This window comes from Eremomyces bilateralis (assembly GCF_010015585.1).
Source record: "Eremomyces bilateralis CBS 781.70 unplaced genomic scaffold P152scaffold_6, whole genome shotgun sequence".
NCBI classification, from domain to species: Eukaryota; Fungi; Ascomycota; class Dothideomycetes; order Eremomycetales; family Eremomycetaceae; genus Eremomyces; species Eremomyces bilateralis.
In genome coordinates this window covers 151,173-176,230 of record NW_022985072.1, presented here as the reverse complement: position 1 = coordinate 176,230, position 25,058 = coordinate 151,173, and the positions used below count along the sequence as shown (strand labels likewise).

Below are 25,058 nucleotides of genomic sequence, written 5' to 3'. Positions count from 1 at the left end.
CCCAATCATGACACCAGCTGGTGCGTCCTGGATTGCTTGGCTTGTTTAGAAAGGAAGCCTTCCAAGGTTAATTCGCAGAATTCCAGAACACGATGCGAAGCGCAATGAATCAATATATCCTCCCTCCCTCCATCGACCCGTGAATCCTACTTTGGCTGCGTGTTCGATGCAGTGAGAATCTGGAACCGGCTCTCATTCTTCGGCCGCTCCTTCGCCGCTGATCCGTGATAGAACTCGCAATTAAACTCCAGGTAGGACTCTCGCCCCTTGAACACGGTGATGCGGTCCCCGGTGTACAGCCGGCCATACAGCTTATTCCCTTCCGCATCCTTCGACCGCAGACACACTCCGTTCACCCAGATGCCGTTCTGCGAATCCGTCGTGAGGATGGTGTGCAGCCCGGGCAACTTCGTCCAGTCCCCGCCCTTCTGGTCGATCTTGTCGATGCCGGGCGCCGCGAACCAGATGATGATGCCAGTCTTGGGGATGCGCGTATCGGTGGAATCCTCGTATACGATGGTGTTGGAGGGAAGGCGGCCCCAGCTGGTGACCCGGTCTTGGAGCCGAATGGCAATGTTCTTGATCGATCCGGTGGAGGAGCGGAGCATTCCTAGGCGCGGAGGAGGGCGGATGAATTCCGGCGCAGGGGAGGAAGCGGGGTGGAGGTGCTGGGACGGGTCGGCGAGTTCTTGAGAGCCGCCCTGGGTGGAAGGGAACGAGTCCCCGACCTTTAATGAAAAGGTGGCAGCTGCAGCGATGGCAGCTGCATTCGAGTCATTGAGATAATCGAACCCGCTGATGTGAGATGCATATTCGAGGTTGTGAGTGCTTGGGTCATCGGGGTCGAAGAAGAATGACGGAGGCAGAGGCAGGCTGATCTGGCGGCTGAAGTTCGCTGGCCTTGGGGTATTGTCGTCCACGCCGTTGCTTCCAGAATGGCTGGTAGCTTCGCCTGTTTCATTTGGTGTCGTAGGTTCATTGGTGTCGGGGCCGGAATCGGGTGGGAGTGATTGAGGAGACGCCATATTCAGTTCCCGAACCATGGATTCTGTTCCAAGAAGGCTTTCCGTTACTGATTGAGCCTGTGAGTTACTCGGAACTGGTGGCTGTTGCGTGTGCAATTCGTTCTTCTGCAAATTGCGGTCGAACTGAGTGATGTCGGATGTAGGAAGTTCTTGACCTGAATTTGGTTGTGGTTGTTGGTGAATTATCCTTGGTGGATTAGCACCCAGCAATCCGGAACTTTGAAGTGCTGGCCGCCGCCCGACTTCACCAAATAGACGTGTCGGTTTCTGGGGCACCGGCATTCGCACATGACTATCGACAATTTCGGGGATCCTAGAATTGTCGTCGAAGGACGGTTCGGCGCTGGAATCCACCCCTTCGGAAGGATCACGATACTGATTGCGAGGTATCAATGGATCGATGCGAACTCTCTTCGAATGAGGCACAGCAAAGTCTTCCTCAACCACTCTTGCACCGGCTCCTGCGATGCCATTTCTATCCCTATCGACTCCAAATTCACGCTTAATGCTCAGCTGAGACATATCTTCCTGGGCTTGGGACAGAGCTTCATGCGACTCATCCACTTCTTCAATGGCACCAAGGCCGGCTTCTTCTTCTTCCACGGGATCATTTGGATCGTACAGCCAGGGATGTCGGAGGCACTCGACTTCCGTTGGTCGACTTGCGGGATCGGTATCAAGCATCATCTCCAGAAGTTCGATAGCTTCATCGGATATTTTAAGGGCCTCGAGAGGACCTGTGTCTAATCGCGTCTCCATGATCCTCTTAAGCATCGCATCACCGTTGGCGTCCATGACGCCCTCAAACGGAGGCCGCTTGCAAAGAGACGTCCACAGCACCGCTCCATAGGACCAGATATCAACGGACTGGCTGTAAGAATGGTATTTCGATGGCGTCGGGCCGTGGCGGGTTCGTTTCTGTCCCTGGCCAATGACATGGGCATCGTAGTGCGGGAACACTTCCGGCGCGCAATAAAGGAGGGTTCCGCAAAACGTCTTCAGGAACGTCTCGTCGTTTTTAACCACCTTCGACAGTCCAAAGTCGGTCAACTTGACAGTGAACGGATCGTACGAAGAGATGAGAATGTTGTCCGGTTTGATATCCCGGTGAGTGATCATCTTCTGGTGCAGATGTTTCAACGCCTTGAGAATTTGACGGGACATCTGCTTCGCCAGCGGCTCCTTCAGATAGCGTTTCATCTGAAGGTATCCTTGGAGATCCCCGAACGGCACATACTCCATGATGATATAGAGATGTTTGTCGAAATCGAGGTAGTCGACATATTGCACGATGTTCGGGTGGTTCAATTCCTTCATGATTTGCATCTCGTTGTCGAGCCGTTGATCAAGTTGCCCGTTTTTGATGACCCGTTTCTTTTCAAGCTCTTTGACCGCACGGAGGCTTCCATCTCGTTTGTTTGCCAGCCGGTATACAGTTGCGAATGCACCTTTGCCAAGGACTCCGATGACATTGTATTCCGCACCTCCATCCCATACCATGCCGAATGTGTTCGGGGCTCCGGCAATGGAAGGGCGTGTAGCTAGTCGGGTCTCAACAGGTTCTAGTCGCTTTCCCTCGCCATGGCCGAAGATGTCTTCCTTTCCCTTTCCATGTTGTTCCAGTTCGAGTTCTCTGAGTTTCTCAAGGTACGCGTTGAGGTTTCTGTGATACTCTTCATTGACGGCGCCGCTTGATAGGGGAGGAAACCGAACCATGAATCGGATCTCATCTTCAGGTTTCGGCGAAAGGATTTTGATGACAGAGCCATGGGAAAGCATTCGAGATTTATCTTCCCGTGGGTAGAGCTTCCCGCGGAGGACGGTCTCATCTACCATAGTACCGTTCGTAGATATATCCTCCAGCATCAGGACTCCATCTTCAGTCAGATAGATCCGAAAATGTTTGTTGCTCGTGCGGTTGAGACTGTCCAGTCCTAGGATAATATCGCTCTGACCGGAGTTCCTCCCAAAAACAAATCCAAGTAGAGGATTGATGGTCTTAGAAGAAAATCTCAAAGCCAAGGCATCTGCGTTAGGAGTGCCATCTCGATCTAAAATGAGTGTTTCATGCTCATTAGCGTCTGCTGGTAACAGTTTCCCCTCAGATATTGAATCACTTTTGAGCAGCACATGTTGCCGCCGTTCAGATGCTGTAATCTGGATCGCTGTAAAGGCTGCTGTCGAGCCTCCGATGAGGGTACAGATGATGTCCGCCTGCTCTGATGGGTTCAGTTCAGAGCTCTCCTCCCCAACTCGGCGAGGATCCACCATCTGCTGGGTAGCTACTTGTGTGGATTCGCCGTCCATTGTTTACTATCAAAAAATCAGTATACGTTGTTCATGCTTTGCTAAATGATTTCTCAAAGGGAGGCGATAGCAGGGACAGCCAGCTACCCATGGAATGCAGAGCAGGTGCTTTACTCACTTCACAGTAGGTTCGCGGTGTTTCAGAGAATGGCCAGAAAAGATCGGAGATGATGAGTTCTCATGCTTGGGTAGAGTGTAATATAAAAGAACAGCAAAAGTTGGAAAATGATCGAAGGGGAGTAGTCAGAATGTTGGGGCCCAAAGTTGTGCTGACATCAAAGCATAGTAACAGCCAGGAATTCACTAGATTGTGACTCATAAGAGGCACCTCTTATCCAGTTCTTATAAAAACAAGAGGTCCAATCTGCAGCAGTAGAAGCACGAGGGGCAGATGCCGAACTCCCTCGATAGCACCTCTATGCTCGTGATGCAGGCCAACCCTTAGCAAATCCCGGTCATAGGAGTCGCTTCTAAGTGCTATATTAATTCACACCATAACATATGTGCCATATAATCTTTTGCCTGACTCGTGATCGAAGGGAGTAGTCAAGAGATGTATAAGGGGGTTGATCGGTTGGCGCTACGCCTTATCGAGTATCGAGGGCGAGACGAGGCGGAGGGATATGAATCGAGTCAGATCCTGTCTTCCGACACCTTAGGATCCTTATGGACTTCTATGGGAGTAGGCACGAGAAAACGCGTTTGGTATTGTATAACAGCTTCACAGAGCGGTTCACGAGTAGCGGAGAGGGTCTCGGGAGTCCGTCCGGCGCAGGCCAAGCTGAACCTATTCGAAATAGTGAGAAGACGGTAGGGCAGAGACATGGCAAATTGGAAATCTCACAATGAATCACCTAGCTCAGGATGTCAGATCAAGCCATTCCCAGAGATTGAGACGTATGGATTGGGAGGTTGGCAACAGAACTATGAAGTTCAGTGCTTGTATCTCCAGAAACTCGAAGGTCCCCTCCAGGTTCCTGTTGTCTCCAGCAACTTTATTCTGGGGTCAGAACCGAAGAATTGCCATATATAAGCCGAATATTAACCGAAGCATACCCCTGAGAGGTGAGACCCTGACGTGTTGGTGTTTGTCCACTCCAGATACTCATCCTTTGTCAAAGCAGTAAATGCTCTCTTTCTCCGACTTCGCTGAACTGGGTTGAATATTCAAAGCCTTTCCCGTGGCTGTACACGTCAATCTTTTATGATCAAGTCGTCCGTCCCTTACCAGAAGTCTCTCCTTTCATTTGCGCATCAAATCTACTCTCTTCCTCCTCACACAGCTCCCCGAAACTAACTGTCTCAGCCATTGGGTCGACACCATGGACAACATTAGTGACCTCGTCGCACGGCTGGGTAGCGATGAAGACTCGGTCCGAAAAATGGCAGTTTTCAAGCTTCAATCCGCCATTGGCGACCCTTCCTTCGCAGACATGTTCATCAGCGAAGGCGGCCTTCCGAAGTTGCGGTTCCTCTGCCTGCAAGCGACGGGGAACACCTTAGCGTATAGTCTCACGTCGCTTTCACGGCTGCTGGAACTGGACATGGGCTGGGACCATATCTCCCAAGAGATTATTGAGCGAGTGGGTGAAGCTCGATACCTACAAGACGATCTTTGCTAATATTGTAATCAGGCGGTCGAGTTGGTCGTCACCCAACCGCTGGTCAACATCCTCCGCGGCGCCATGTCCATCCTCGTCGCCATCGTCTCACATCCACACACAGGCGCCTCTCTAGTCGGGTCCTTCGGCTTCCAAGCCCTCAAACCGGCCGTCGCGCTCTATCCGCAGTTCATGGAAATGCTAGTCGCGCGGCTTTCCTCCGCCGACCACGCACTCTGCGCCAACTCGTTGCAATTGATCAATGCACTGATGCGCGACGCGGTCACCAATGACCTGGAAGGAGAATGGCCGAAGTTCATAAAGAAATTACAGGACCTGGGCGTGATCCGCGCAGTCTACATGTTGATGCAGAGCACCGCGATCCACGATCTTGCCCATCCGTTGTTGGAGTTCCAAAGCTTGACAAAGTTGATGTTAAGGAAATGGAGGGATATCAAGGTTGACATGGAGACTGCGGACCACCGGAGAGCGTTGCGAAGTCTCTATGTTGCAAGCAGTGCATCTAAATCTGGCGGAGATGACAGCACGCTGGGTAGCAAGAAGGCACCTCCGGATCGCTGGCGGAGGCTAGGCTTTGAGACGGAGTCACCTGCATGGGAGTTTGAGAATACGGGATTCTTGGGCATGATGGATTTGACGGATTTTGTCCAGAAATATGAAGACACATACCAAAAATTGCTCCTGGAGCAGTCGACCAAACCGCTTCAACAGCGGTGTCCCATCACCCGAGCAAGTCTGGCAGTCACGAGCACATTGTACGAGCATTTCGAGGTGGATAAGTCGGACAACGAGGACTCTCAACGATATACATTGCTAGATTCGCGGACGAACTTTGAGAAGGCGTTCAAACCGTTGTTGCTTCACTGGTCTCGGTTGCATACAGCGGGTCTGAACGCTTATCTTCGCCTATGGAAGACAACTGGTGCAGAAGCCGATGATTTCGAGAAGGTCGAAGAACTGGTCCGGATCCTCGTGGAGCAGGTGGTCGGAGAGGCATCCCGCACGAAAGATATCGCCGAGGTCGAGGAAGAATTGGCCGAGTTCGAGTACCAGAAGCTCAGGGAATTGCAGATGGAATTGCTCGAGCTGACATATGAGGATGCTTGGGGCCACCACCTCCGGTATGTAAACCGACTTATTCTTTCAGCACGATTTGGCACTAACGGTACATCTAGACAAGTACGAGAGGAGCTCAACCACGAAGCCCTCCAATTTGTCAAGGAACAGCGCATCCGATGCTTACTGCAGGGAGCCTGGTTCCCGCACTCCATCGGCTATGGATCGGAAAACGGGCCTGTTACGAAGGCCAATCTCAATCGTAACGTCCCAAGCGCGTGGCGGTACGTCAAGCTGTCCCACAACCGCAGGTTCCTGCATTACGCGGATTACGAAGGCAGGGCCGAGAAAGAGCCCGGCTTAGACGATCTGAACAATAAAATCGACCTCTCCGCCGTCTCCTCCGTCGTCTCCAACGTCTCTGCCTCCCCACCTTCCACATCCTCCTCCTCATCTACCATCAAAACTACCGTACCCGCCCAAACATCCACCAAGATTACCGTCCATGGCTACATCCCCTCCTCCCACAAAGACTCCTCCGTCTCCCAAGGTGACAAGGAAATGGTCCTCTTACAGCTCAACCCGCAATCTCACACCCTCGCATCCGAATGGCTCGACGGACTCCTCATGCTCCTCAACCAGCAACCCATCACCGCGGATACGAACAAGCTCGTGAACTTGATCGGTAGCTACGGGCTGAAGATCCGCCTCCTGAACGTGCGGTTCGAGGACGTCGGACTGGAGGAGCCCGTCTTGCCGACTCGGGATGGGGTAGATGAGGATTATTACTATGATATTGGAGGCATGGATGCGGGGGCTTGAGGTAGGGCCGTGGAAATTACCCAAAGCACCCACGAAGCCCGCAGAGTACAGGACCCCTCGCAATTTGTTTCTATTTCCCGATTCTCATCGGTTTTCGAGGAGAGGACCAAGGCATGGCCCATTGTTATGCATTTAGACAGGACTGGGCGAGTCGAATGCGTGATCGCCCCATCACAGTGGTTCGAAGGCCGCACGGGTGATGAACAATCACCTATCGAATGGATGTGGGCAGCGCTGATTCCTCAAGGGGCATCTTGCAGCCCGTCCGGAGCGTGCTCTGCCCATAAATCCACGGCATGCCTAGACCTATGAACAACTTTGATTTTTGCTCAACTCTATTTGAATAGATGATCCAGGTCCGCAGGCGAAAGACTTTTGGCGGGAAGAACCGACTGAGCAATATACTCGCATCTAGTTTGGTCAAACTGAAAGATACCCTGGTGTTAGGTGTTTTGTTTCCATTTTGCTACGCAATTCCTTTATGACAAATGGTTTCCTATCGCGAGATTCAAGCATGGATCCGCTAGCAGTTGATCACACCACTGTTTTTGTCCAGTTTCGTGCAGAATTGGGATATATGACCGCATCCGGTGCATGACTTGGACACTCCTATGGATGAGAAAGCTACAGCTACAAACCTTCCATTGCTATTTGTTTCAGCCCAATTTATCAACTCGAGCTACTTCAAATATGTACATGAGCCTGTCATCCAGTGTGTGCAGTTTGCATGGCGTGTCGTAGACGCCTCTAAATTAGGGTGTCTCGCTTCCAAGTTCTCCCTCCCACCGGCGATTAATCTTCATTGAATGTCTTGAAGAACCGCCCCTTGCCTCGAGCCATCGTCATCTACTCCAGAGGATTGGCATTGTTTTGCGCGGATGTTGGTTGGCCAAGGATAGAGGTCGACAAAGAGGAGCCAACTCCTTAGGGTCGGATTTACAGTATACGGACAAGTTACCTAGACTGGTTGGGTCTCGTACAAGCTCATCTAGTTGTAGGCCTGCTCAACCAGGTCTTCAGAGGATACCTCTCCTCAATGAAGCTCTTGTCGAATGGATCGTCACTAAGAACTAGAGGTGGGGGATGTTCACCGACGGTGACCATCATCGTCCGCCCTTAGAGGGTTGTTGGAATACATCCTTTGTGATACGCCCCCAGTATTCTCCGTCAGATCCTCAAAGGCGTGACATCATGCCTAGTGGCTTTAGGACTGGCGATATGAGTGGCATGTAATCTCCGACTGTCGTTCTATGTCCGTGAAACATTGTTGGGTTTGTCCCATATATTCTTCTTTCCTTGCTGGTTATCCTTAGAGTCATCAGTATCCTACTCGTGAGGGGCACGTACATACTCACTCGTAATTAGTGTTCATTATGAAATCCTCATACAGATCTCGTTCATCTAACTCCATAGGGTCGTATATGTGGCAGCTACCCCAGCCCAACACCAGTCGTCGAAAGACTCATCTGTCCAGATTTCAAGTCTTTCCGATGTGTACTTTGTCTCCCTCGCCACTTATTTTAATTTTCTATTGACGCTTTCGCGCCGGGGGGATATCTATAGCTACCCTAAGGACATTGGGCTGGATAGAGAGACAACTGCGTGCATGGTGACTCAATAATATAAAGAACAAGCTTCGAAATGAGGTAATGGTAGAGATGCGGTGTGGCTCTTGGTACGTGATATGCTAGAAATCGAATGTATTCACGGGGAAAGATAGGGGGTGCAGGCCCGCAAGAATTCTGAATGCCCCGGCAGGCCTGAGATCGTGGGTCCAGAGTCGTCTTAGGGGATTGTTCTGTAATGGATCAGTCTATCGATACCTATATCCTGATGTTCTGCTAAATAGGTCTGCCTGGGTGAAGAGAAATATAGGCCTCCAATGAGACTCGAGGTTTCGATATTCGAAACCCCTACAGTAGACTGTTGGTTCCCCTGCGGTCAACAGGTTCCCTGTGGCACTGGCTTATCTGGAAAAAATGGATATATAGTGAATTAATGAGAACGACTGTCCTTTAGTCCCTTTCTCCGAGCACCTCTCCGTGACTTCGGTGCAGCCATCGATGATGCAAGGGGGATTTAGCAGAAACTGGCGAAAACAGAGAGTAACAACGCGAATTACCAGTTCCCAAGAGGCGTCCTAGGAGACGTTTTGTTTGGAATGAGTGTTGTATGGTGTATAGAGTGAGTACTCAGGCGTGTGCTGCGACAGCGCCCCAGAAACCGGATGTTATGAGGCAAATTACGAGACACGTTCTATAAAGTGTTGTATGGGGTGAGCTTTTAGTATGCCGGGACTGCAGCGGTCAAGGGCGACTATACACGGCCGAGAAAACGGAATATCAGTGCAACGTCGATAGTCTTCACACGAATATCAAATTCGGACACACTGATTCTTGCCATGGACTATTGTTGGCCACTGCTGAACTGCCTTGGGCTTACCTTGAATCGGTATTCCAACGGCCTTTTCTCTAGTAGACTAGGAACCTGTTCCTGATCCTCGACTCTTCCGCCTCCTTCCCCCGTGGGTGACCCTCTTTACGTACCACTTAAGTACGGCTTGCAGATGATGGAGCTGCAAATTTCTCCTTCTGTTGCCAGGTATTTTTGGCGGCCGTCGCCAGGAACTCGAACGTCTCTCCCACAATTCACGCAAGGAGGAAGGGTGGTCCCGTTGCGAAACACTTGATGGACGGGGCTGGAGTCGTTGAGGCCTTCGAAGTTGGAACGCGAGGACCCAACCCAGAATTGTGGAGGTCTGCCTCCTCCAGCTTCATGTGGTATCCCGGGCTGATGCGGTGCATTCACCGTATGGATTGCAACTTATAAGTCCACTCTAATCTTATCGTGTCGTTTCTATAGGGAGTGACTTGACATAATCTCGTCCGTGAGCCCGTTCGTGGAGTTTCCTATTCAGTCAGCATCAGTATAGAGTTACCGTGAGAAGAAGATAGCTGCAATCTTCAGAACGAAGTTGCGACTCCAAGATAATATCTACCCGGTTGACGCAAATTTCTCTGCCATAGAAATATGAGCATTCGATATTCTCTCCTTGGTGAAACCTTCCTGGTTCTCTCCCCAGATGAACCCAGTCCAGAATCGCTGTTCCTTCCCCTTCGTTACCGTTGGAACCAGCTTTGAAACCTGCTCTTGAAATGTGTCCTGGATACGAAGACTATAGAGGCATTTGGCGATCCTGCTAGCGAAGATGTCCTCCACCCTCCTACTGTTGCTAGGTCACCGGTTTTGGTTTTTGTTGGGTCACCCTGGCGAGAAATGGGGAAAGAGCGCGCCTACGAAAATGAGAGGGTCAGATCCATATTCTCCCCCACCGTGATCCGTTTGCAGAAGTTGATGAACGACGCGTGAAAGGATATGTAGGATAAACCATTACTAGCGAGATATAGCTCAATCTCGCCCCAGTCTGCCCGGTCTGCTAATACGAAGTTGATGTTCCCTCCGTTTGCGATGGAATTGTAATCGGAAACATTCAAAAGTCCACCCTCGCTTGGTTCGAAACAGACATGCGGCAGTATCGATCAAGAGTTGTCGGAGAACTCATACCGGAGAAAGTAGGAGGTTGGGGTCGAGGTTGGTTTTGATCCTGCAACAGGATAATATGTCCCCGATGGAGATGAGATATCCGAATGCACTGGTGATTGAGTGGTCTTCGCTGGTGCCCCGGGCCTGCCATTATCCGATTCCTACCCCGAGTCTGCCATGTACGGCGTGAAGAAGTAGAAAATTCAACGCCTGTGGCGTTTTGAGCGAGAAATTAAGTATGGAATAAAGAAACATCAGAATATTGTGGATTCTGCACGCAAATGAACTTGGGAAGTCGCAATTTTTGAAGCATTGAATCCTCAGCTAGTCTGACTGTCCTGTCCCGAGGACATTCGCCGGTTTGGTAGTCCATCGTCAAGTCCGAACTCGCAGAGCCTGAAGCCAGTTCTGTTTAGAACTGGCCAAGAGCCGGCCTGACGACACCCACCAACTATCGAATTTACCACGGTATCGTAGTGTTCTCCATTTGTCCCGAGAAGCGGGATTCACTCGGGCTGCTGTACGAACGGTAAGTATGACTAATAACCGATAAGCGCTTGCATATATGCAGTCAATGCTCGGACGGATGGCACTCGGATACATAATAGGACATTGAAATCCTGGATAGGCGGTTTCGGGATTTCTGCGAGCAGTACCGTTCGTTGTGTAAGCGGAAGCGGGCTAATACGAACCTGATCCGAGGAACATGAGAATGAGCACGAGATGAAGAAATAGAAACAGACGCATCGATGGGAGAATATCCCTCGAGGCTAGGCGGGACACACTAGCGAGGACACCCATAAGAAAGACACGCAGGGAGGACATCCCCTAAGAACGATAATATCGTACATTCGTGCCTGCCGAGAAGGGCGAACCTCACATTTGATTTCTAGAGTAGTTCGCTATGGAAGTAAATAAAAAACGTATTTAATATTCCTACGGGCATTCATGAATTTAGAGACTATATATAATGGGCAAACTAAGCTGGCAGCAGAATTATATTCGTTGATCTAGACTCAGACACTCAGCAGCAGGGCTTTATAAATCGAGACTTCTCCAATGTAGAATCTATGAAATGGAACATGACTTTGAAAATTGACTTTAGATTCGATAGGGAAAGGAAAGGAGATCGAGCGTTTTCAATAGACTTAAATAATTGAGGCGATAATGATGACAATTACTGGAGGAAAGAAAGCAATCAGTCTGAATCAGAGCGCAATCGGACCGCCCGTTCGCTCAACTGCATTTAAACTTCAAACCGATCGACGGCTGATCTGCTAGATCTGGTGACAGTTGATTGAGATCATCCTCTCATTCGAAGTTTGCGCGACGCTTCTGAAGATGGAATTCTGCAATCCGCATAATGGAGGAGCCGCCGCCTTTGTTCTTTGTCCTCTGTTCGTCTGATATTGTTGCGGTTTGTACCACCGCTTAAGTCAAAACCAGGCGGAGATGGTGTCCGCTTTGACCACTGCCAATGGGCCTTCGGCGGGATTTCGTCGAGATTTCATGTCCTGTGGTCTGTGGAGTGAGGTCCCTTTGCACAGTGAGTCTGCAGTCTGCATATCCGGTTGTCAAAGCTGTCACTTGTCGCTTGCGACTTAGTTGTCAGTGGTCAAAGTTGTCAAGTTATCACAGCCTCAGCAACGTAGCTTTTAGTTTCGAATCGTAACCTAGGAGGGTAGACGGGAACACGGGAGTCCTCCCTAATTAGTGGGCAATAGGGTAGAAAACTAGAAATAATCTTGTAAACTTGTAAGAGATGCAGGATATCCACGCCTGTCAAACCTTAAAAGCCCAAGCTGCTGCATGTTGCTGACTCGAATCCCCGTCCGTAGCTTCTCGAACACGAGAGAATGTGTTTGAGCCCAATGGAGTCTGTCTCACCAGCGACAAGGAGCATAGAGCCATGGTTTCTATTGGACCGAAACTGGGTGTCATTGCAACATGTTATGCAAGCTCACCGCATACCTCCGCTTCGAATTAACGATAGCCATCCATCAATTGTACGTGCGGAGGATTATCTGCATTGGTTTAGGTTAGTTGCTATTGTGAGCAGCACCCTTACCTTCGTGAGTCGTGCAGGTCCTTAGGCGGACCGTATTTCATCTTGAATGGGCCACAGGTTATGTAAGGTAGTAGGTATAGAGTAATATCAAAAATTCCAAACCTTTTAATATCCACGACCCTGGGCAACGTAGGCTTATCGCCTTTGCATGCCATTCGAAACCATGGAAATGATGAGGACATTTGGATGATGAGGCCATAAAAGTGGCACGAGCGGTCGGCTACTGAAATCCAAGCCAGTCGGGAGAGTTTCGGCGGCATCGGATTCCGGGAGCGGATATTGCGCAAGCTTCGGGGCTCTTGGCCTTCACCCGGGGACCCTGGGGCAACCCCAGCCCGCCGCCGCCCCCCGACCGCCGTCGCAATTAGCTGCCAGACTGGTAGAGGAGTGAAAAGTCGACCGCTAAGATGGGTTGACTGTTGTTAGTTGGACGGGTCTCGTGGATAACGACCAAGCGATTGACTGCCCAGTGGGCCCGTACTGCCATGATTCGCGGGCAGTCGGGGCGGCCGTCACTGGGGACACTGGCAGGAGTTACCCGTACCCTGATGGGCTCGCCCGTGGCCCACAGGAATGACTGCTTGGTGGACGTTTTCGAGTTGGAGTTTGGAATAAGAGTCAAAGGAAGAACTGTCTGCATCCAGATTGGAAGTTCGGAAAGATTTAGTGTTTCGAAGACGGTCATAAGACGACAGTTGACATTGAACACAACATGAACGGTTGGAGGATGCCACCCATCTCCGAGCGTACTATACTGGAGATAAGAGATCGTCTCCTCTGGCCCACGGGGATATTGAGGACAAAGTCTGCTTCGGTAATTTGAGCCTCTATCGACCTCTTGGAGGTTGGAAAGTTGGAAGCCTATTGTTTCCGAGAAGCAGATATGCCCACGGGTCAAGTCGCGTACTCGCGAGCCACGACATGCGGAAACCCTTTCATATTTCGGACTTCTAGTGCATCTTGGAATCAACATGAACTTTATCGCGATCTTCCCTGTCCACGACTCCACATGTAAGCTTTCGATGGGGGGACACTAACACTCAGACTGGCAGGCCTTAGGAAAACTATCTGAACTGGGTAAAGGCGGACTCGATCAGATCAACAGGCGGCGCCCATAGTCTAAACCCTTTCCCCAATAATTCTCCCCCTTCGTCCTCCCACATTCGAAATCTCAGGGACTCCAGCACTCCACTGTGGCCGGGGCCGATGATCAGATGCTCAGGGAAGCATCTTGCAATTCTGAAGCACCTCCGAATAGGAGACGTTGTGGACGTGTGGCTGAACCCTTCGTATTGCTTAGCTGTATTGTTAAATACTTTCGGAATGGAGCTTCATCTTAATCTTAATCTTAATCTCGTAAACTCGAATCCATCGTCCTTACCTACCTATCCTCCCGAACGATTGAAGAAAGCAAGGGCGTCAATAGTTAAGGTACCATTCAGGGCCTGAAGTGGCTGAACAACGATGTTCGGATCCGGCTCTCACACTTAGGACGCGCCGACGCGGACGCTATTGTACGCCTAGCCCTTTCGTCGTTCTGTGACATCCTCCCTGAATATCCAGGATATCCAGGATATCCTGAACGTCCTGAATGTCCTTGTCCTGGCATTTCCGCGACATCCATTTCACTTTCTTCACTTCCACTACTGCTTCACCCAACGACTCATAGAGTCATATCCTCCGAAGCTCATTCACTATAATTACGTGGACTCGGGTATCCTTCACTTTCTCCCTTTGAAAGCGAGACCACCACCCTTCTTCTACTGTAATACTTTCCTTTCTCCTCTCCACACACTCTCTCTTTGTCCTCCCTCATCTTCCACCAATTTAGCAACCATCCAATCAGAATTCTCCCCGGCTGCGCGCAGATGGTGAGAAGTCCCGCAACATTGTACGACTTGTGAGCCTGCACACGCAATTCGATCCATCCGGGGACGACCGAAATCAGTGTTGGGCGACGCGCGAATGCAGTAAGCCGCCGGTGCGCTGTTGCTCGGGAAGGGCTGCTCTTCTGCTTGTTTGCAAGCGCATAGCTCACATTGGGCGCCGTACCTGGATACACGTTGAAGGCGAGTCGGCTGTGGAATTCCAGTTGTAGTACTGGAGGGTTCTTTTTCAGGGGGTCCGGTACGTTTCATTGCGACAGGCTTTCACTTGGGTAGTGGAGCAGGTGATTCTGACCCGTTTGCCTAGCATTTCTCATTCAGTGAAAGTGAAACCGAATTGTCGACTCAATAGTAGTCTTTGGTCACTTCACTTCTTTCACCCGTCGAATCGACACTTCGCTCTGCCCTCGAGGCACTTGTTAGGAAGTTGCCGACTTTCCACATCGGCTCGACCATTTCCAGTGTCTCCATACCCTCACTATGGAGGCTCAACCATACAACTTTCCCGCTCGCTCCCACCGATCACGCGGTTCCGACGCAACATTCGACCAAATGGACGCACGATCTAGCCGCGCTCCATCCATTTCTTCCGACCGACCATCGGTCCTAAGCCCTCATGGATACTCCACCCTAAAATTCGTCCACCCACCACCTGGCTACGTTGCCGTTGCTGCAGCCTCGCAAATGGTGACGGATACCAACAATGCGATCCTCCGGGATCGATTCGACCTGCGAGATACGTCCCCATCTCCAATTGGCGAAACGGCACTCTTTTCCGAAGATGCGCTGGCTTTGCTGAATGCGTTCTTGGATTATATTCTCTATCGAGTCCTGGGTGCGGCAAGAGGGCCGGGATTGGCCAGACTAAGGGGTGCGTTCGTCGAGGTCCTGAAACCCCGCTTGGCGAGAGACGCGATGGCAATCGCGGAGGAGGAATTGAGGGATTTGATGTCCGAAGAGGAAGAGGAAGATGAAGAGAGCGGAGGTCGGAGGGCCATCGATGATATGCTTGATGATGCAGATAGAGAAGTCCCGGAGAGGTGGGACTTGGATGGAACCTTCAAGAGAACGCGCCTACGAGTGATGGTCTACACCCGGCTTGGAGAAATGGAGGATGAAGACGAAGAGCGATATTTGGACCTGGACAATGCGGATATCCTCTCCGGTCTAGGACTCGTCTCTGGCGCGTCCGCCATTTTCCTTACCTCCATCATCGAATACCTCGCCGAACGAATCCTCGCCATCGCCGGCGCAGCAGCATATAATCGAGTGCTCGGGAAGCGACGCGTTTCCACAGCTCGTTCTCCCGCCGTGGCCGAATCAGCCGCTCCACAACCGCAGCCGGAAATGAGACCACCCCGCATCGTCGTCGAGGATCGTGACCTTGAAAAGGTTGCCCTCAACTCCACGCTCGGCCGCCTCTACCGCACCTGGCGTCAACGCACCCGCCAAGATAGCAGTGTTCACTCGTCCATCCATTCTCCGCTTCACCATTCGGCTACGTACGCGCATTTGACGCTTCCGATGAGTCCCGCGTCATCGACGGCCGAGGCCGTCGACGGTGGAAGCCTTGCGCGACAAGACTCAAATGTCTCCGAGCACGTGAACGAAAACTTGCCCGAACATGAGCCGTCGGAGACGGAGATCGCAGCGAATATTCCGCTGCCAGAGGGCGAAGATGATGTGCGAGAGATCGAGATTCCCGGCCTCGCGAAAGAGATCACAGACGATGAGGACGCGAAGGAAGACGAGAGAAGTGATGCGCCAACTCCGATTTCGAGGCCCACGAGGCCGCATAGCTTTTTCTTGCCGATGGCAAGGTTGCTCGGGTTGGACGACGATATGGATCGCCCGGAAGTGCAAAGGCAGAGGTCGAGTTCCGTTCCGGCGCTGGAAAGAAGATCGTTGTTTGAAGAGACAGATGACGGAAGGGAGGAGTTCATGACGCCAACGGAGGAATTGTTCAGAGGTGATAATGTGGATGGACAAGAAGGGGCCGCGAAAGTTGTGGCTAAGACAGAAGAGGATGATGATGGGTCAACCGATGAAGAAGCTGAAGACGCTTACCGCATTACCTCTGACGACGAGGCCGAACCGGTGGTTATGAACATCAAGCGCGTCTCTATAGGCGTTCCGCCGTCGCCTCCCGCGGTCGTCGACACTCCCAGGCATTCCGGCAGCATTCGCTCGAAGAAATCTCGCGATACTAGCACTCCCGACATCTCGGAATTCCCCGACGAAGTTGCCGAAGATATCGCCTATCCAGGGCCGCCGGCACCAGCTTCGGCAGGACTGGGCAGCACTAGAACATCGGAGGAGTCCCCGCTCGGTCATGCGCGACCCCAGGGTCTTGCTATTGATAGCACCCCAACGCTTCCCCTGGACGATCCCGAAGCCATCGGCGTTGCGAGGACCACGGATATCCCGACTCCCGCTTCCGCATCACCTAAGGCGGAACAGGGCTTCAGCAAGACGAAACAAAAGGCAGATTCGATTGCCGACCGCGCACGAATGAGGGCGTCGGTATCACCGCCGATCCCTCGCAGCGTGCCAAGCCCGAACGAAAACTCCGCAACAACTGCCGCCCCATTGGCCACTGCAGAAGAAAATTCTGTAATTGCAACAGCGAGTCGAAACACAGACTCTCCCGAATTTCCTGCGAGAAGTGCAGCGTCCGCCGCGGGGTCGCGTTTCACAGGCCCTGATGCGGCAGAAAATGCGATTCCGTCTGAGGGCGGCAGGGGCGCCCGGACCGATTCGCCAAGCGATCGTCCGCTTCATGCGCCACCCCAGCCAGGACCCCGATCGCAACGTGCAATATCATCGGGCAGCGGAAGCAGTGGCACGACGGGAACGACCTTGCGAATTGTTACGCCCCTGCATGTCGTCGGCGGAGAACAAAAACCCGCAGTGCCCAGCCGCTCGAGCGATCGGGCCTCCCAGAATCCATCACATTCGCAACAGGCTCCGACTGCTCTGGTTAGCAGTAGAGACGGGACGACGGCGACAAGAAGCGCTAGCCAAGCTCTTCGAGACATGCCATCGACCCCGACCGGACAGACTAGGAACTCACCGCCGAATATGGGTCCTGCTACCGCGTGGGCTCCCACGTCGGCTCCTAGCCCAAGGAACTTCCGAGAATCTCCCCGTCGCTCCGCTGATACCGCTCCTAGCGGACGAGGTAGCAGCGCGAGTGCCGGGTCCACTCGTCCTCGAGCTCCCTCGATCCAGACTGCCATCAATGAGTCCCCGCAGCACCGACCGGCATCGTCGACCCCCTCGGGCCGTCGGTCCGGGTCAATCCACACGACGACGACGCCTACGCTGCACAAGACAAACGGCTCGGATACGAGCTTCGGACTCCTGAAGGGCAGTCTGGATCCGAGACAGAGCACAGAGGCGAGGGCTAGGGATTTCGATGCCTTGGTTGCGGGTGAGGACACCGTCAAGTTCAAGCTGGTGTCGCCGGCGATGCAGGACATTGAAAGTTTGCCTCCACGCGGACCGACGAATGCTCCTGCTGCTGTCCCTCCTCGCCCTTCGTCAAAGGCTTCTGTTGGCAAGGCTCCCGTGTCGTCTCCGTCTCCGGATCCTTCTTCTACTAGTTCTTCAAAGTCGAGGGGACCGGTTCCCGTCTCGCGTCCTGCACCTCCGAGCAGCTCCAGCTCCACCAAAGCCGGCCTCCTCGCCCGCGAGCCGCGCATCCAGTCCGAGTCGATGCGCGACTTCGCTGATTTCATCCGCAGCACGGGGCCGTACGGCGAGCAGATCGTTCAACCGCTGGTCGATCCGTCGGCACTCCCGCGGCACAGCATGAAGGCAGCTAGGTCACCCCAACCCAGCACATTCAGTGCCAATAGGAGCACCTTCGGTAGCACTTCCGCCTCCAACAGCAGCCTGGGTCTCTCACGCAGCCAATCTGACGCAACAGCAACCAGTGTCCCGACGCGACGCAAGCCCCACCTGGAGGCCCGATCCGCTGCGGTCGCATCCAACGATGGCAGCTCCGATCTCATCGACTTCATACGCCAAGGCCCGCCCGCCGCCAATGGCGAAGGCCGCCACCGCATTCCCCGAGCGGTCGCGCCGTTCCGAACGACGATGGACAGTGATGATCTAGGCCAGCTGGAGGCCACCGGTGGATTCGCCTCCCCGCACACTTCCATGGCCAGCACCGTGAACTCCCGCTTCTCCGCCGCGCCGTCCCACGGCTCCGCGGCCCCGCTGTTGCCATCTGCTCGCTCCTCCTTGCAATCTCGCGGGAATCCACCCTACAAATCCTCTCTCGCTAGCTCCCCCGCGCAATCCGCACCCTCCCCGAAAGCCACCCTCGCGCCCCCCGGCGGCTCCGGCTTCCCCCCGCGCACCCGCCGCCGCATCAAAGACCCTTACGCCATCGACTTCTCTGACGAAGAAGAGGATGACGACGACGGTGAGCTGCTCATCAACCCTTCGTCGAAGCGCCCGCCGCCGCGCAAGGAAGAGAGCCTCGCCGACTTCCTCCGCAGCGCCGAGCCGCCGGCGGGGAACGCGCCGAGCGCGCTATCCCCACGGGCCGGCGTGCCTTCGAGTCGTGGCGCGGGACAAGGTGGGGTGATTCCCGGGCCGTCGCGCGAGGAGGGCGGACGCATGATCGGGATGATGGGGAGGAGTAAGGTGGCGGCGAAGGACGCGAGGGCGGGTCGGCAGTCGTCGACGAATGAGTTGGCGGACTTCCTGCGCAATTCGGGGCCGCCGGTAGAGCGGAAGGGGGATGGTGGTGCGGCGGCGAAGGTGGAGAAAAAGGATAGGGAGAAGACGAGCTTTTGGAAGAGGGGGAAGCTGAGGGGGTGAGGTGGTTGGTAGATGTGAGAGGAGGGTGGTTGTGAATGGGGTTGAGTGAGCATGACGGATGGAGGAGAAATTGGGAGGCGAAGAGTTACAGGACGGCAGCGTAATGTACAGGAAGATCTGTGGAAGCTGGATGGAAATGGATGATCCATGAACTGTATGAAGAACGACGGAAACGAAGGATCGCGCATTCGTGCGTTTCATTTGTACATCGATATTTATATACCCCCCGCTGAGCTGATTGTCTGTCGTCGGATGGACGCAATTCTCAATGGCTGTATAATTGCTTCAATTAGTATAATGTCTATCCTACTGATTCGGATTCCTTCCGCTCATTCTATTGCGTGCTGTGGACTTGGTGATTAGTCTGCATTTATAATACGGTTTGCTTCTAGGTGTCTATGCTCCTAGAGACCCTGATCCGTTTGGTTAAGAGACATTCTGTCTGAAGGAACAACGATACTCTTGTTCGCAGTGCATTGCGCTTTCATTTCTGGAGACACCGTGAACAGGTGATGCCCGAACCCCGCATACGCAATAAGGAACTAGGGAAGGGGAGACCAGGGTCCAGCCACCTTCTTATCGCGGGTTCAGATCCGACTTAAGAGGCGGCGGAGTTGATCACAAGGTTGACTCACGATTACCACTTTGATTCAAACCAACGTCTAGACAAGAGATAGATATTCACGCCGGATTCTCCTTGTTCTGTCTCCATTTGCTAGATTCTATTACTGAATAGGTACTGATCCTCCTCACCATGGGTTCCGCTCAGAGCAAAGCGCCAGAGCAGACGTCGGAGGAGAAGCTCCTGGAGCGGCTCCGTATGATCCGGTTGCAAGACGCCGGGTCAACGGGCGACTACATCTCGGTGGATAGAGGAGACCGTAAGAGTTCTATACGTGAAATTCTCAGCGTGGTACTGACTCCGTCTAGCCCCCGCATATTCTCCTCGAATCACCTCCTTGTCGATCTCCGCTGCCGAACAATGGGAGAAGGAGCTCTTAGAAGACCCTAAGGTACGATGGTTTCCATCATGGCCGACACTCCATTTGCTCAGATCGCAATAGAACCGTCTCGCCCTCGCGGCCCTGTCCTCCAACGCCGCGAACGACGTGCTCCGCTCCCGCGCCGTCACCATTTCCGACGCCCAGAACTTCAACATCAAGATCCCCTTCGAGGGCAGCCCCGTCACGAACCAGCGCTCGTCCGGCCGATGCTGGCTCTTCGCCGCAACCAACGTCTTCCGCGTCGCCATCATGCAGCGGTACAAGCTGAAGGAGTTCGAGCTGAGCCAGGCATATCTGTTCTTCTGGGACAAGCTGGAGAAGGCGAACTACTTCCTGGAGAACGTGCTGGAGACGGTGGAGGAGCCGTTGGATGGGCGGCTGGTGCAGGAATTGCTGTCGAGTCCGGTCGGTGATGGCGGGTACGTAACACGAGTCGACCCCTTACGTTGATCGTTTATTGACGCCGAGCAGACAATGGGATATGGTCGCCAATCTCGTCCAGAAATACGGCCTCATCCCCCAATCCCTCTACCCTGACTCCTTCAACGCCATGAACTCCTCCGCCATGAACGGCCTCATCACCAGCAAACTCCGCGAAGATGGCATCCGCCTCCGCGCCATGTCCCAGTCCAAAGACCCCTCCGTCCGCTCTTCCATCTCCGCCACCAAAGACACGATGCTCCGCGAGATCCACCTGATCCTCACTGTCATGCTCGGGCCGCCTCCGAGCCCGACCGCCACGTTCACCTGGGAATACCACGACAAGGACGGCGCGTTCCAGTCGCTCAAGGCGACACCGAAGGACTTCTCGAAACAGCTCTCCGACTCCAAGGCCGTCCGCGCATGCGCCGGGACCGATGTCCACAAGCTGTTCAGCCTCGTCAACGACCCGCGGAACGAGTACGGCCGGCTTCTCACTGTCAACCGCCTGGGCAACGTGCACGGCGGGCGGCCGATCACGTACGTGAACGTGGACATGGCGACGATGAAAGCGGCGGTCGTCAAAATGATCCAGCGCGGGATCCCCGTGTTCTTCGGGTCGGACGTCGGGAAATACAGCGACTCGCGCAAGGGGATCATGGACACGGCGCTGTACGATTACGAACTGGGGTTCAACGTGCAGTTGGGATTGACGAAGGCGGAGCGACTGATGACGAGGGAAAGCGCGATGACGCATGCGATGGTGTTGACGGGGGTTCATGTGGTGGAGGGGAAGGCGGTGCGGTGGAGGGTGGAGAACTCGTGGTCGGAGACGGCGGGGGAGAAGGGATACTTCGTCATGTCGGATGCGTGGATGAATGAGTTTGTCTATCAGGCGGTGGTGGATCCGGCGTTCGTGAGCGAGGAGGTGAAGAAGGTGTTGGGGCAGACGCCGAAGGTGTTGAATTTGTGGGATCCGATGGGGGCGCTGGCTTAGAAGGTTGCACTGGAGCATTTCTATTGATTAAATCATGATTGTACGCATTAATATTGGATTAGTTATGCGATATGACAGCAGCCGGACTAGCTTATATTTCCTCAATGACATCTCTCTTTTTCAAATCTGGAACCGCTCGCCACTTTAGAACGATGAGTGATAGGCATGTACCGTCCAGTAAAAGTAGACTTTGGTTATCGATCCACTCGCGTATCCTTGCCTCAACGAATTGGTGTCGAGAAGGTCTCTATTCCGAAGGATCCCATGCGCCATGCGCCTACGACCCGGAGTGCCTCCCGACTTCTTTGCTGCCTAGTATACCTCACCTAATATGGACCATTCGGCCTACTTATTACCACATACCTCTCTGGTCGACAGACCAATTTTCTGGCCGACCTAAGAAAGCATTGTTTGCCTTCCTAGTGATCTCGCGTGTGCATTTCTTGCTCATCATTCCCCCTGAATGTTAGGCCACGGTTCTTCCACCACTGATTGATGGTCTCGTAAGCCTTGCTAAAGTGGTAAGTCTATGCCGTTCTTTTGCAAGCAGGATATCCATAATACCAGTGAAACACCTTTGTCGAATGTGCATCGTCAGGATGGTTGCACTGGTGCAGAATACATTCTCGAAACCCGTCGAACAGCTTCTCATTCGCTGCATTTTCATCGAAGCCATGCGGACGGTTGCCAAAACGGACGAATTCGGTCCCATGGGGCTCTTCCCTCTGGCCCAAGATCGGAAATGTGGCTCCGTGCTTTTGCGTGCCTGAACCTTCTTTTTCGACTTAATATGCTGACCGATATCAATATCAGCGCTGCATGACTCGTCGTTTTCAGATGTCAAGTGTGTTTCGTCGGACTGATTACAGCTCGAGAATACACTCTCCGGCGAAGATTCGGTTGTCTCATTTGCAAGAATGACTGCACTATCAGTAACTGGTTCGCCCATTGCAAGACCCAAGGTACTCTTAGGTACACCATGCGCACTCTGGGGGTCTCCAGCAGTGTCAGGGATACTGTTTTCATGTCCGGACTCGACAGTTCCGAATGATGATGCACCATTTTGCTTGGTTTCGCCGAGCATTGGCGAGCCGCTGAATTGGAGGCTTCTAGCTTCGACATCTCTCTGGGAGTGGTCTTGATCTCCGGATTCTCAACCTTCATCGGCTGGTTACTTGGCAATGCGCTTGGTGCGTCTCCGTCTCCATCAGTGGTTGGATCTTGAGGTAGGCATGTCGTCGCTTGATTTTTGCGAGGCGTCTGTCAGGAGAAGAGCCTGAGGCAATTCGTTTTTGAGATGGACGCTCGATTAAGCGATTGACGTTCTGCTTCATTCCCTGAGGGTCTGGCATTGTGGACATCAATGAGTGTTGTATGGTGAGTGTTGGTAGTGTGAAATTGGGGTGTTTGCAATTGGTCACTCACGAATCCCTGAGGAGAAGCATTAAGTTCACAAGTTGGCTTAGAGGAAGAAGAAATATGAAGGGATCAGGTAGGATTATCGAAGGTAAGTGGTGACTGGTGAAGCACTAATAGTGATTTATATGCAGGGACTCGATCCAGGGTCCAGCACGCATGCGGATCCTCCCGCCAAAATCTCGATCTTTGGGGTTAATTTTGAGCTGCTGATTGGTTGGATTTCTTGATGTACCACTGAACTAAGGAACGGCCCACATTCTCAACCCATACAGGTAGGGGGGGCTGCTTGAGTCTTGACCCTTGAGCCTCCTTCGGCTCTGCTCTACGGAGTATATCAGCTTTCAGTAGTGTATTCCGGCAATGGTCTGCTCCGACGCCGCTTCTTTCGATGTGGATTTCGATGTCAGTACAAGACCTCTTTTGCAATGTGAAGGGCCTCAACATAAACTCACATGTGACAGGTGCTACTGCTAGTGGCGGTTCTTCCAGTACTCGAGCAACCCGGACTCGCATCCTAACATCTACCTATGATGGCGCGACACTTCTCTTCGAACAATTTGTAACCCAACTCTCGAACCAAATTCGAAATGTGTCGTAATCATTCACTAAACTAGATCATCAATTCGTGACCAACGCAAGAGGGGCACGAGGGGTATCTCGCTTCCATATCCAAACTCGCTTCGCTAATATCAATGCTGCTGAGAATCCAACGCATCCCTTTCCCACTTCAACTGCTGCACAATCGCCTTCTCCGTCTCCAGCTCCGCCTCGAGCGTCGTGATCCGATGCGACAGTTCCACGATCTTCGCATCCTTCGCCTTCACGGCTAGCCGAGACACCTCCCGACCTCGGATCACCCCCTCCATCCGCATGGCCCACGGCATCAGGGATCGCTTCACTCGTTCCGCAGATGGCGAGTTTGGGCCGTCATATCGTGCTGCGTTGATCTCTTGGAAGGTGTGGAACAGGTCTTTGACGATGCCGTCCAGCTCTCCGATGATACTAGGATGGGCGTGCTTCGAAGGCGTGGTGTGCACCGAACCCGAAATTGCGGTGGCTGATGCGCCTCGGGTCCGGACGGGGCTAGGGGTGGGCGGGAATAGATCATCTTCGAGGTCAAAGGAATCGGGTACAAAAAGGCGTTTCGATGGGCTTGAGGAGGCCTCTGCGTCTCGAAATCGACCGCCAGTGGTGCCGGTGATGGGGGTTTCTAGTCCTATTCCATTACCTCCAGCCTCATCACGCGTGTAGGCATCCCACTTGCGCTTTCCAGTTGGGGTCTCGTATGGACTATGATGATGCGTAGAAGTCGTGTCGTCGCGCTCATTCCTCGATCGTGAATAGCTCCGGGCGTCCGCATGGCGATCATCATCCCGCTGATCCGGTCTCCAATTCGAACCCTCTCCATTCGATCGGAAGACCGACGGGGTCGAGTGCTCGTTGGTCTCCGGATGTTCCGATTCCACACCCGGTCCGGTTTGCTCCACCGGCTGGTACGGGGGTGGCGGACTTCGCATTGTCTCCCCTCGCGGCGGGCTGGGTGCAGCAGGTGCCGGCTCTCGTGAATCGCCTAGGATGGCGGGCGCCTCGCGAGGCTTCGCATCGGTCTCCCATAGAAAGAAGCCGCAGCGCTCGCCTTCAGGCTGCTGGCAGGTGTAGAACCAGCGGCCTTGGTTGCGGCCTTCTTTGCGGACTCGGAAGTATTCAGCGGGGAGTCGAGGGTCGCAGTCGCCTGTTATCTTGTTAGATATCTGCCGAAAATGTGATATCGTGGTCCACGATGTAGGGCGGACTGAACTTACAATGCCAAACTCCGTTCTGGAACTGACCCCGCGGTCTTAATCGGTTGAATTGATACCCACCACGTCCTCTTCCTCGACTCCGATTCATAATTTGTTCTTCGGGAAGGTATAGAGATGCCTGAATTGACTTTCTGGAAAAAAGAAATGGCCGTTTTGAGTAGACGTATTTGCAGTATTACAGAACGGTAGACAAAGGCGCCGTCGATGTTGGAGACCCAGACAAGCTTCACCTCCATCAACCAATCGCGGGGCAG

General features: G+C 53.1%; 6 protein-coding genes across 6 annotated transcripts; 3 read left to right on the top strand and 3 right to left on the bottom strand.

Moving 5' to 3' along the window:
* Window positions 1-127: 127 nt before the first annotated feature.
* P152DRAFT_287105 (Pkinase-domain-containing protein) lies at window positions 128-3,782 on the bottom strand. Its single transcript, XM_033674976.1, has 2 exons — window positions 3,451-3,782; window positions 128-3,338 (listed from the first exon to the last, which is right to left on the bottom strand). The coding sequence occupies exon 2, from the start codon at window positions 3,330-3,332 to the stop codon at window positions 147-149; it is 3,186 nt and encodes a 1,061-aa protein (XP_033535266.1). The 5' UTR covers window positions 3,333-3,338; window positions 3,451-3,782; the 3' UTR covers window positions 128-146.
* An 872-nt stretch (window positions 3,783-4,654) lies between these two features.
* P152DRAFT_394497 (uncharacterized protein) lies at window positions 4,655-6,832 on the top strand (the record flags this gene model as incomplete). Its single annotated transcript, XM_033676260.1, has 3 exons — window positions 4,655-4,915; window positions 4,967-6,075; window positions 6,130-6,832. The coding sequence occupies 3 exons, from the start codon at window positions 4,655-4,657 to the stop codon at window positions 6,830-6,832; spliced, it is 2,073 nt and encodes a 690-aa protein (XP_033535265.1).
* A 7,725-nt stretch (window positions 6,833-14,557) lies between these two features.
* Window positions 14,558-19,652, top strand: P152DRAFT_286995 (uncharacterized protein). Its single transcript, XM_033674975.1, has 2 exons — window positions 14,558-14,570; window positions 14,637-19,652. Exon 2 carries the CDS (start codon window positions 14,810-14,812, stop codon window positions 19,160-19,162), a length of 4,353 nt encoding a protein of 1,450 aa, XP_033535264.1. The 5' UTR covers window positions 14,558-14,570; window positions 14,637-14,809; the 3' UTR covers window positions 19,163-19,652.
* Window positions 19,653-19,916: 264 nt separating this feature from the next.
* Window positions 19,917-21,583, top strand: P152DRAFT_465512 (bleomycin hydrolase; the record flags this gene model as incomplete). The annotated part of the gene is made up of 4 exons (XM_033680632.1): window positions 19,917-20,043; window positions 20,093-20,175; window positions 20,227-20,585; window positions 20,638-21,583. The coding sequence occupies 4 exons, from the start codon at window positions 19,917-19,919 to the stop codon at window positions 21,581-21,583; spliced, it is 1,515 nt and encodes a 504-aa protein (XP_033535263.1).
* Window positions 21,584-22,002: 419 nt separating this feature from the next.
* On the bottom strand, window positions 22,003-22,667 carry P152DRAFT_448062 (uncharacterized protein; the record flags this gene model as incomplete). Its single annotated transcript, XM_033678029.1, has 2 exons — window positions 22,003-22,096; window positions 22,282-22,667. The coding sequence occupies 2 exons, from the start codon at window positions 22,665-22,667 to the stop codon at window positions 22,003-22,005; spliced, it is 480 nt and encodes a 159-aa protein (XP_033535262.1).
* Window positions 22,668-23,449: 782 nt separating this feature from the next.
* Window positions 23,450-24,970, bottom strand: P152DRAFT_457007 (uncharacterized protein). Its single transcript, XM_033679142.1, has 2 exons — window positions 24,805-24,970; window positions 23,450-24,734 (listed from the first exon to the last, which is right to left on the bottom strand). The coding sequence occupies exons 1-2, from the start codon at window positions 24,890-24,892 to the stop codon at window positions 23,692-23,694; spliced, it is 1,131 nt and encodes a 376-aa protein (XP_033535261.1). The 5' UTR covers window positions 24,893-24,970; the 3' UTR covers window positions 23,450-23,691.
* Between the last annotated feature and the right edge of the window lie 88 nt (window positions 24,971-25,058).

What these genes read in the sequence shown, in the direction of transcription:
- P152DRAFT_287105 (XM_033674976.1), bottom strand. Translation starts at nt 3,332, where the DNA reads ATGGACGGCGAATCCACACAAGTAGCTACCCAGCAGATGGTGGATCCT.
- P152DRAFT_286995 (XM_033674975.1), top strand. Translation starts at nt 14,810, where the DNA reads ATGGAGGCTCAACCATACAACTTTCCCGCTCGCTCCCACCGATCACGC.
- P152DRAFT_457007 (XM_033679142.1), bottom strand. Translation starts at nt 24,892, where the DNA reads ATGAATCGGAGTCGAGGAAGAGGACGTGGTGGGTATCAATTCAACCGA. An exon ending in CCAGAACGGAGTTTGGCATT is followed by an intron (nt 24,735 to 24,804) that starts GTAAGTTCAGTC and finishes ACAAGATAACAG; the next exon opens with GCGACTGCGACCCTCGACTC.